Source organism: Nestor notabilis, unplaced genomic scaffold (genome assembly GCF_000696875.1).
Source record: "Nestor notabilis isolate BGI_N333 unplaced genomic scaffold, ASM69687v1 scaffold1253, whole genome shotgun sequence".
Taxonomy (NCBI): Eukaryota; Metazoa; Chordata; class Aves; order Psittaciformes; family Psittacidae; genus Nestor; species Nestor notabilis.
Window position 1 is genome coordinate 100,301 of NW_009923073.1, and position 12,000 is coordinate 112,300.

At 38.0% G+C, this 12,000-nt stretch overlaps 1 protein-coding gene across 2 annotated transcripts in view; it reads left to right on the top strand.

Annotated features, from left to right (window-relative positions):
• Window positions 1-9,696, top strand: part of MYO1B (myosin IB) — a 94,046-nt gene extending 84,350 nt beyond the window's left edge. For both annotated transcript variants that reach the window (XM_010011928.1, XM_010011929.1), the window contains 6 exons: window positions 224-358; window positions 1,257-1,363; window positions 3,810-3,942; window positions 5,483-5,635; window positions 6,566-6,693; window positions 9,174-9,696. In XM_010011928.1, coding sequence (XP_010010230.1) covers window positions 224-358; window positions 1,257-1,363; window positions 3,810-3,942; window positions 5,483-5,635; window positions 6,566-6,693; window positions 9,174-9,297 — 780 coding nt within the window. In that variant the 3' untranslated portion in view covers window positions 9,298-9,696. The remainder of the gene's footprint in view (window positions 1-223; window positions 359-1,256; window positions 1,364-3,809; window positions 3,943-5,482; window positions 5,636-6,565; window positions 6,694-9,173) is intronic.
• Window positions 9,697-12,000: the final 2,304 nt, after the last annotated feature.

The window sequence follows — 12,000 nt, forward strand, 5'->3', positions numbered from 1 at the left end:
ACTGATGCAGAAATAAACTAAGCATTTGCCACGCTTCTGTGGTATCTAAATCTGCAGTTCCCAGTATACCTGGCTTTTTAAATCCATATCCAGATTAATGAAAGCTGAGACTTGCAGTTTGGTAGCTGTGCTTTTAATCACAGAGCATCTGCGTTTCCTTGCCTATTTCAGTGACTCTGGTATTTGAACATTAATAAAACATCTTGCTCTAATTTTATCACAGATGCAAAAATACTTCCTGGAAATGAAGAATAAGATGCCTTCTTTATCACCAATAGATAAGAACTGGCCAGCAAGACCTTACCTTTTCTTGGATTCAACTCACAAGGAACTAAAGAGGATTTTCCACTTGTGGAGGGTAGGGAGACATCTTGGTTCAGTCTATAGAGAACTTCATCGCCATTTTCACCAGTTTTGTTTGTGAAGGGCCTATTTTTAGGATGTTCTGGCCAGGATGATTTTATTTCTTTGGAAGAAATATGGGTTTTGATCATTATCTTCAGCCTGCAAGGGGTATAACTATCCTGCCTACTCCTTTCTGGGGCTAGGGGAGAGGATTGCTTCCTGCCATCAGCTTTTAACATAATAGTAAAACAGTATGCCTGTTGCCTGTTAATTGGTAGCTTATAATACTTGTGACCGTGGCCAGGACTGGGACCTACTCTTAGACCAGTACTGGAAGTACCGGGTGGAATTTTTTAGTTATGAACTGTGGTTAGCTGGGATTCAGTTTGGATCATTGGATAGGGAAAACAGTGGGAATCTGTAGAAGTGCTGAGGATTTGTTTTACTGATCCTGTGAGCTGTGTTTTCTGTGAATAGTCAAGGAACAGTTTTTCTTCCTGAGCCTGCAAAATTCATCCTCTCAGCTGTGTTTTGTTCTTTCTCTCTTACATAAACTTCCACAATGGTGGAACCGTATATATATACGTTTCTGTGACCCTTTTTAGCACAGTCTCCCAGTGACTGGTATCCGATATATTAAGCTTGTGGTCAAATGCAACATGCTTAAATTTAAATGTTTTGGGTACTGCTTTTGGTGTAACTCAGAACTACCTAAAATAGGTGAGGAGAAAAACACCTCTGTTGCATGTTACTGTGCTACAGTGGCATGTAGAATGGAGCTGAGTCACTTCAGAACTATACAAGGAATGTCCATCTTGAGCAATAAGCAAACATCAGTGTGTGGTGCTGCTGCTTCAGATCAGATTGGGAAGGATAATTTTTTGGTTTGTTTAATATATTGCGTTTTCTAGTGTAAAAAGTACAGAGACCAGTTCACAGATCAGCAGAAGCTTATATACGAAGAAAAACTGGAAGCAAGTGAACTTTTCAAGGACAAGAAGGCTTTATATCCAGCCAGGTAATGACTTACTCTGCTGCTTCCAGTGTATGATAAAGTCAATATCCTTACATAGATTTAGGAAACCAAATAAGCTTTTGCTTTTTATCTTAAGCAGGGAAGTGCATTTTCCTTGTTTGACAATATCCCTCCATCGTTTTACTTTACATTCCTGCAAATTGACCTCAGTTTGCTTCTAACACAGATGTTGTTGCAGCCCACTAACCCTGTGATACTGAGCACTTCTGTCCAGAAGCCATGATGTTCTGTTGTTCTAACTCTCCATGACCTCTTCGCATCGTAAAAGTTTGGAGAACTTGCAGAAGGGAATAACTCTCACCCTTTCCCCTAGTTTCCATCATGCTGTTTCCTGCAACTAATAAATGTAGAGTGAATTGGAAGGCCATAAGTGACCATATCACTCCCAGATGAGGCATGCCAGGGAACTCTCTTATGTTCAAACTGAGTACATTCACCATAATGCTCTAATGTGAAGACTAGATAAATTCTTGTCGTTGCTGTCTGCAGAGCTAACATTACTCAAGAAAGTGCAGTAGTATCTGATTTTACATAAGGAATGTACTTTTTTTGCATACAAAAGAAGTGGTTTGCTCCTTATTTCCTTTGGGATGTCTTTTTATGCTGCTGGGAAGAGAGAAAGATGCTGCACATCTGATCAGCATAGAGCTCCTTGAGAAGAAAGGAATTTTATGTATCCCTGGTTTGGTTCCTTTTACACCAAGACTGAACAATAAAATATTACACAGTAGAACATATATCTGAGATCCTTTTATCCAAGACATTCTTAAGTGGTATATATGATAGTAACTGTTGATTCATTTCAGTTTTAGCTTGAAAGTTGTCATAGTTTGATTAGGGACAAAATCCACAGGGAATCTACTGGTTTGGTTTCATAATGCTAATTAATAAAACCAAAAAACCCTGAAGCTCCAACGTGGTAGAAAGTTAGAATGCTTTCCCCACCCTGCACCAATTTAGAAACATTTCCATCTCTTTTTGCCTTGTATTCAGAGCTGATTAGCTCTTGTTGGGGTTTTTTATCAGCCTAAGGGTGGAGGAAATTACTATATAAAGTTTCTGAGTAGTTAGTATGATAATGATTCATAGGATGGGGATAACTTTTGTATATAATATAATTATTTAAGAACAGAAAGGGACTTCTTATGAGTACTAAAATACTAGTACCCTTCCTTTTCTCTCTCGTCTTGCTGTGTGCCAGAGATGCAATTACAAAGGTAGTGCTATTCCACATTATATATTGGACTCCAGTCATGGATTTTTTTGATTAAATTACAATCTGGGTTAATTCTGATTAAATTACAATCAAAGCACTTTGCATTTAGTGCTTTGATTATAATTTAATCAAAGTGATGAGGTAAAGTGACTTCCAAACAAAGCGAGCAGCAACTGTATTCAACAATTCTTAACTGATAGCAAAGCTCTTACTGAATAACCCTGAGGTGGGTAAAGGTGGGGTGATCTGCAGGCACAGCAAGTCTTGAAGAAGAGCTGATACACATTTAACAAACATCTTGTCTGTCACTCTGAAGTACTGTGAAAGAGCAGAGGTGTCAGTCCTACTATTTCCTGCTTTCACAGAGACAGTTATTGGGTGATTTTAAATCAAAATTGATTGCATATGCAAGGATGCAGTTGTGTCTTATACCCGTAGCAATCTGGCCCGTATAATTGGAAAATGTTCCCAAAGCAAAGGAAAAAAAATCCTATTACTGTCTCTAGTGATAAATTTCTCTTCATTCACTATCACTGTGCTGTAAATATATGCAAGATTCTGTGTCCAACACACCGTTTCTTACCACTCCTCCTCCTCCTTTCTCCTGTCCTCTGGGATAATGTGCTGGGAGCTATATCCACACTACTCTGTAGCAATTGCCAAGTTATTTTCAGCTGATGTAGGATGGCTGCACGGCACAGATTAATGCCAACACCACCTCACTCAGTCAGCAGTGGTACTGAACTGGAGAGTCTTGGGGCTGAGCAGGGCACTGCAGTTCTCAGCTTCTCAGCAGGATGGGACAAGTACGCTGCAAAAACAAACACCATGTTAAAAGCCCTGTTTGTATTCAATTATGTATTGTTTAAATTATTCTGCTAGACAATAGCAAATTATGTTGCATTGCTGTTGTTTAAAACAGGTAGAAATTGTGAGTAGAGGTTTCTGGGTTGTTCAGATTATTCTTTTGCTAAAAATGATGCAGGAAATTACTTCTCCTGGCAGAGAGTGTATTAAAGCTTAAGTGAGCTTCTGACAGTATAGAGTCATGGAAAACGGTATTTGGTGTGTCTCCTGGCTCCGTGAAGCCTGAAGTAGAACGTGATGGTTTAATGAAGTTTGATTTTTCCCTGAGATTCATATTTATTCATATTCATATTTATCCATATTCATATTTAACTCATGTTTCCCTTGTCTCTTTTTGTTGGGCAGTGTGGGGCAGCCATTCCAAGGGGCTTACTTGGAAATCAGCAAGAACCCAAAGTACAAAAAACTTAAAGATGCTGTGGATGAAAAGATCATCATTGCAGAAGTTGTGAATAAGATCAATAGAGCTAATGGGAAGGTAATAAAATTGAATTGATTTAGTGAGAAGAGTAGATAATTTTTGTTATAAATAAAGTAAGAGAGAGACTTTGTTTCTGTCATGTAATAGCCTGAGGATATTCTTTAAATGCCTCTTTCTAAGGGCAAGACTGGAAATGTTGGATTGATGTAAGTTGGTGATTTTAAACACCTGGTTTATTTTTATATAAATATGACTAAAATCTTGTTTGGGTTTGTAGTTTTCAGTGATTTTTCCAAACAAAAAGGGCATCTCATCAATTGGTAGCAGACTGCACCGATTCACAAACCTAGATCTTCTATTTACCAATTGAAGAAAATAAATATTTAGAGGATATTGTTCTTGTTCAAGTATTTAGAAAATTTAACTTTTCAAAATTCACGTTGTCATTCAAGCTCCTGGTTATCAGATTTTATTAGGTTTTAAAGCTGTGAGTGGCATAGTCTGCTAGCTTTGCCTGTCTTCTGATTGATAACTAAAGCTTTTTGGAATAAAGAGGCAAGTTTCTTGTATCATTTGAATAAAGCTGTTAAGGATGCTGGGTACTGTTTTATTCTGCCAACAAAGAACTTGGTTTGCATTTAAATTACACTTATTAAAACTGGAAGTATTATCCTCCCTTAGTAAATGTAATTGTTTTCCCCATATCTGTCTAAATATTAGAAGTAGTAGATCTCAATTTCTCAGATGTAGATGTCATATGCTTTTGTAGGAGTGAAATTAGGTTGTCTGTTGTTGATGCCAAGTTAATTTTCCGGTTTAGAAGAAACTAATTAAGTGAGGACAGTATCTTTCCTGTACTTGCATAGGCTACGGCATTCAAGATTAAAAAATAATAACAATAGTAATGAGCTATGGTTCTATGTGCTCAAGACAACTACTTCTTAGTAAAAATAATTAAGATTTTATGATTTAAAACTGTACAGGAGAAAAAGCCGTGTTCTCTTTTCTCTCTTACACTTTCTAAGGTAAATTTAAGAACACGCATTCATGCTTTACAAATATTTGGTGTTTGAAAATGCGAATATTTATCCTCCTAAAGAGTAATTCCAATAGATGAAGGGAGGAGAACATAACGTTGAAAATACCTACATCATTTGCGTTCTGCAGCAGAGTTTTGGTGAATAACAGTAAATAGTGAGGCTTAGTCCTGAATTACCTATCACTGAAAAGGGACATTGGCTTTCCTGGGGGTTGACAGAGCATGAGAAATGAGCTTATCCTTTTTCTTACGTATTTACATAGTTTCTGAGTTTCAGCTTCTGAATTCTGTACCTGTAAGCTAGAAATCAAAGGAACTGTTTATACCTAAGTGTAGGTGCCAAAATGAGCTAAGCTTCTCAATCTATAATTAGATGCGTAAATACATTTGACCCGATTTTAACTGATCTGCAGCTTTTACTGAACATCAAATGTTCATATTTACTAATGTGGGCCAAGCTTATTAACCCTGTGAACTGCTTGTAGTCTTAATAGCTGCTCAATAACGGCTAGTTCTCTCTCTGCGTAGGTAATGGTCTGCATTTTTGTGTTTTCACAGGCTACATCCAGAATTTTCTTATTAACCAAAAATAATGTTCTTCTTGCGGATCAAAAATCTGGGAACATCAAGTCAGAGGTTCCACTGGGAGATGTCACCAAGGTGTCCATGAGCTCCCAAAATGATGGCTTTTTTGCAGTGCACCTCAAGGAGGTTGGTTACAACTTTGTAACACAATCCTATGACTGTTTTACATGCAGTGATGTAAAAAATGCTTATTAATTACCTTGTATCATAAAATTTTAGTGGTTAGCCTGTAGGCTAGAAGTTTATTGAACTTTGGCATATCTGCAAAAACTTGTGATTTAAAACTACTGAAGCTAAATGAGAACGGTCACTACATTATGAACAATCATTCACTGGAGAAAATCAGACTTCATTTTTCACTGTAGCCTCTTCAGGATTGGAGTTTTCAATTGGTAATATGGGCCTTTAATCTGATTCAGATTCTTTGTGGCAGTGTTTTCCTTTTTAGCTGCTCATATAATTCTTCCTGACACACTGGCGGAGTATCTCTCTCTTCTTTATGGGATGCCAAGAAATCCATGTTATGGCACAGCTAATTCAGTTACTCAGTTCTAAAGAACTTAGTTCAGTGCTATATTTGCTTCACTGCACTGTCAGCATTCTCTCTGCTAAAATCATTAAGCTGGCATTTGTATTGTAGCTTAAATGGATTTGAAGAACATCATATGTAATGTCTTTTCATACTGACTGCCTTCATCCTAATACTGGTGTTGGTAGTTGGTTTCTGTTCCATTCTGAAAATACTGTGAGTTTGCTGGGGTGTAAGCAGAAGCGATACAGAAACACTACAGTTTTGTAGGACAAATGAAGGTGACCATCCTTTAGGGTCAGAGGGGTTTTTTAACTTTCTCAGCAGGTTTGTGGTTTATTTGAGAGTGAATTCCATTTTGATCCTGTACACTGCACTGCATCTCTTTTTAATTTACAAGACAAGAGACTGTTGCTTCGTTGCACTGGGGAGAGAAAAGTCCTTGTAAAACCTCCTGCTTGGCTGGCGTTTAATATTTTCCATATTCTAGGTTTTAGTAGTTCTAACTACTTCCCTTTCTGTTTCAGGGTTCAGAAGCAGCTGGTAAAGGAGATTTCCTGCTAAGCAGCGATCACCTTATTGAAATGGCCACTAAACTTTACCGCACTACTCTCAGCCAAACCAAACAGAAGCTCAACATCGAGATATCTGATGAGTATGTTTCTTATTTGCTTAAAAGTGCATTTGCAACACGCTAAGAAGTTAAGAGCTAATGTTAGAAAAACAAAACGCTGTCATGTAACTTACAGTTCTTTTCTCTTGACAGAATACTTGTAAACAAGGATCCAGTTTTCAGTGTGTACTCATTTCCTTTAAAGTCCTTAGAGAAAACGCGCTTTTCTTAAGGTAGTTTTGAATAGGGCTGTGAAGAAGAATTGCATTTGGGAGAAGTGTTTTGTGTGACTGAAAAGTTCGCGTATTCCTGTGAGGTGTTCGTTGATTAGAATGGACATTAGGTGCCACGTTCGAGTGAAAACAACATAAACAGAACGAAAAGCTCCTCCTCAAACACACGTAATGATGGTGCTAGTAATGTAGGTCTATAAAGCTCTACCTTATCTTTTGTGAAGGTGAAAAATATGTTCTTGGAATTCCTGCTCATGATGTTAGAACTACCTAGTGTTGGTTTGGGGTTTTTGGTTGTTAAAAAGCTTTGTTTGATAAAAAGTTTTCATCTCAGGTTGAATTTCTTTCTAGTTGGTGCAGGTTTGTATTCTGGCCTTAATAAGGACTGCACTTTCAGTGTTTATAGCTGTGGAATAAAAATGCTTGTGTGTGTGTAAACTCCTAAAGCCTGCAGAGTAAGAGTCCCTGACTTAATCCACTATTGTTATGTGCTCAGTTTGTTCTGTGAAGTGCCCTTTAGTTTCAGCAGTGTTGATTTGGTGGCTTTTTTCATTAGGAATAAAGAAAATTTGGAACCCTTTAACAATAGTGAAATAAAATTTCTGTGGGAAAAAATTGAACCTTTTCTCTGGTTGCACCACACTGCTTATATTCTCGAGTCATGATGGCAAGTACAGTTTGTGTCTGTTCAGAGTTGAGGTTTTATTTGAAGGCTAATTTTGCTCTTTCCTTGAAAATGACATCTGCCATTTTCCTTTGTTCTGTCACCAGATGTGATTTAATTTGCTCAAGGGTGTGTGCTTTTAGCCTCTAAAAGAGCATGGCCATCTCCAGGAAGTTTCTAGTTTAATGATGGCTACAAAGGAATAAACTACTAAACCAAAGTTTAAGCATGCATTGCACTAGTCTAGACTGACTGACTGCCTTAGGTCTGGAAAACAGTCTGCTTTCTGGGAGTCTTGCATTTTGGGATGTGGTTTTGTCTCTTGTTTTGCAGATTAAAAATACTCAAGTGTGTGTTGCTGTTGAGTTTATCCAGACGAAATAATTTTGTTAGCAGTGCCACCTCTGTTAATGGTGAAGCGGTACTCTCTTCTCCCTGCTAGAGTTTAGATACAAGCACAGCTAGGGATTGAGGAGAAAACGTGGCCTTATCTTGATTAATTTACACTAGTTTTGGGAAGAGAGCTGACAGAACCGAAAATGCTGTTCATTAGGGTATGTCTAGTATATAAACATACCGTTTATATAATACTGGAACAGTGGCAGCACTGGTGACAAGAGATGCTGGCTCTAAGACCTACTTATGTTTTCCGGCTGCTTGCATGGCTGGGAGTGCCGAACAAGTTAATCTTTGAGTGTCTGGGCTGTGCAGCAGGAAAGTAGGACCGAAGGGCAGCTCGGCACAGCAGAGGCCACTTCCTCCCCTGAGCTCTGCCGTCAGCTTGATTTGTGGTTTCCGGCTGCAGAGCAAATTCTTTGAAGTTTTTGGCCTCTGCTGGAGGACTTTTAAAGGATGCTAAAAGGGAAAATCTGCTGTGTTAGAAAGGACTTTTTAGGTCAGCAGCCGCTGCATGCGAGCTGAGGGGCAGTGCTGCCCTGTTAGTTGCTTTTAATCTCTCTATCCGGATCAGTGAGTGGTTTGAGGCTTCACAGGAGCCTCATGGAGGGGGTTAAATAATTTTTTAAGCCATTCGCCACATTCAATGAAATTTCTCTTCCAGTAAAAAAGTGATGAGTCAAATCCAAATTAACTTATCCTAGACTGTAGGAAATACCTACATTTGGACATTGCTGGGAAGGAAACGTATTTTCCCAGTTGCTGAGCAGGGGGCTGTAAATTAGAAATACGAGATTACCAGGTATGTACTAAATTAAGCACAAAACAGAGGAAGAGTGCTCCCAACGTTGCTATAGAAGTATTTAGCTTCTTTCTGTGAAAACAGAGAAGTCCCTTTGGGTGACACTGAAGCAGTTGGAAATAGTCTTTGCTGCATTTCCGGTGCGTTAGAAATTCTGTTGTGAACTGCCTTCCTTCTGAAGGAATACCAACTGTTGTAAATGGTCCACAGTTACAGGCAAAAGGCAATAACTAAGCTATACTACTTGAAGGAGGCTCAAGCCATTCCATAACCTATGGCTTTTTTTTCATTCCCCAACTTCCATTTATTTATACAAACCTGAAAATGACATCTTTGGAGCAATGCTCCGAACCTACGGGAAAAGACTTCTACTCCTTATGCGGTGTTATCCACCTTTAACTAAAACATATCTTATTCCCTCTCCTAGGTTCCTGGTCCAGTTCAGACAAGACAAAGTGTGTGTGAAGTTCATACAAGGCAGCCAGAAAAACGGCAACATCCCAACTTGCAAGCGAAAAAACAATCGGCTTCTTGAAGTGGCTGTCCCTTAGCTGCAGCTGGTGGCTCTCCCTTCCACGGACTTGTTTCTTTGTAATAGTGCAATTTTAGTTGTTTGGTTTTACTGGTTTTATCCCTTTCTGGAGCTGTTGATGGCTAATAGCTTTAGGAAACCCTTGGCAAAACATTCAATCAATAGACCTCTTAATCTTTTTGTTCATGCCAGAGTTTTAACCCTCAAAATGCAGATTTTTACCCAGTGAGGCATTTTTACCAGCTGGCACATACCTGTCGTACATGAATCATTCTCTTTGTTTAGAGGTCATATTTTACTGCAGCATACCATAAACCTACATATTAATGCTAAATTACTCGTATTCCTTAGTCTAGAGATCTGCTTAACAGGAACTATACATGGCCTTGATGCTTGGTGGCCATTTGTGCCCAGTGTCGTAGAAGCATAGAATGGTTAGGGTTGGAAAGGACCTTAAGATAATCTAGTTCCTGTTGTGGTGTGATGAGCTCCTTGCTTGTCACTGCTGGGGAGACTGGCAGAATGGAGACTGACACACTAACTCCTGTAGTTAACACTAGGACCTATGTAACTAGACCTTTTAGTCAGTACAGCACAGGAACACCTAATTCTGCAAAACTGAAGGAATATATGATTATATAAGCAGTTATATGCATAATTTTATCACAAAAAATGCAAAATTTTGAAACAGGAATTTTAATCAAGTCAGATGTTTTTAATGACTCTATACAGTAGAAATCAGTAAAATTATAAAAGCTTGCTTCTTTCACAAAGGCTATACAGTTCAAGGCATATTTTCTGTTCTGCTTCTTTCCTTTTAAATTATCAGTTAAGATTAGAGCCTGAAAAACGCAATAGTATTCATACCACAAGTAAATGCTAGGTATTTAAACAGTTAGTTATCGAGTAAAAGGTCTGAGCCTTTCTTTTAGATATTGGCATGTACAATGTGCAATAAAACATACGTGACATTTTGTGAGAAATTATTTATAATACATTTTTGTGTGCAAGAGAGGATTGGTGCAGGCTGCACAGGCAGTGTAAGGGTTAAACTAGGTTTGTGTTGTTAATTTGCAGTTTTTTAGAGTGTACACTACAGTTGTCAATTTGGGAAGAATACTCAGAATTAAAAAATCCTTAATTTGGGGGTCTGTATATAAATTGGTGTTATGGTAATAAAACTGTTCTAATTCTGTGCTGTTTGGTACTCCTATGTTATAACCATATTTTTGTACTCCAAACTATTTTATATAACTTGTGTGCCTGATGTAAATGTGTGCACAGAAAATACAATCAAAAGCTGCATTATAAACTTTCAGTGTAACTGATTGCACTTAATCTTTTATAAGCCAGAAGCATTAGTTGAAATCCTTAAGAGGAGAGATGCATTTTTAGGTAGAAGTAACAACTCAAGTGAAGGGTTTGTTGGATATGACTGTTTGATTTGTTGATGCAAGGACAGTTGAGAAAGCATTGTATTTTTGCAGTCTGATATAGGACAGATTAAGACCCTGAGTATCTGATGTGCAGTGCTGGAAGTCCAAGCATAAATAAAGGAAAGATAAAGAAAAGTTCAGAGTCTCATTACTCTCCTGGTGGTAAAGTGATGTAGTGCTCATGGCTGTGAAGGCTCCTCTGGGTAGTTCAGCATTAACATTGTGTCTCTGCATTGAACTGGCATTTATTGCAGTAGATGTTGTAGCGCTAATGGTTATTGGGCTGAAAAAAACAGCGGGGTTGGGTTATACCATGTTTTGCTTTGGGATTAAGGTACATATTTTTCTATGATTTGGATACAAAATGGTTATTTTTAACTAGTTGCTTTAATGTTGCTGTTAAAAGTCCATGTACATGACCTTCAAAGGTGGGAGTAAGCAAAAGATACATCTCCCAAACTATAACAAGTTGCCTCTTCCTTATGATCATAGTTCGAACCCTTCTTTTACTAATTGAGTTGGGTTAATAGTTTAATAAAATTTAAATAATTTTACATGTAATTCGAGATGTTTATGAAGGAAATCTTACTATCAATTTGTAATGCAAAATTAGGAGACTTCAAAGGAACTACTCCATTGCCTTAAGAAGCCTGCACATAATAACATGGCATTTGAAACTCCTAAATCTTGTACTAGAATCTCTGCTTGGTAAACGTTGGAGGGTTTGTAAAACTTCACTGTCTTGAAAACCTTGCAGTAAGGATCACAAGGAGCAAATTTTGCAAATTGGTACAATAGAAAGGAAAAACATTTGAAGTCTGACGTAATCCTGTGGTTGCTTGCAGGTAGGAAATGGGAGAGCTTAGAGCAAGTACATCTGGATATGCAGCCCATTAAATTAAGGTATTGCAGGATGATGTTAGGATATTTGACCCATCCCAGCCAGACCCAGTGCACATCCCTTACATTTTCTGATCTTTGCAGCAAGTGATGATACCCATATCCACAAAAGACTGGGAGAGGGATAAATTCCTCACTTTGGTTTCTCTTGTTTCATTTCTTTTTCTGGACCTTTACATTTTTACTTTGCGTATTAGCCAGCACTTTGTGATAGTTACTATTTGACACTTAAATATTTGTCAATGTACAGAGCGAGTTTTGCTGGACGTGAGTTATTTAGATATGCTAGAAGAGTCATGGTATTTTGATGTTTAGATTGAAGTATCTAGGATGTTGAAAATGTAAATGCAAGGTCACGTAGGTTTCTTTTCCTCTGTTTTCTTTTA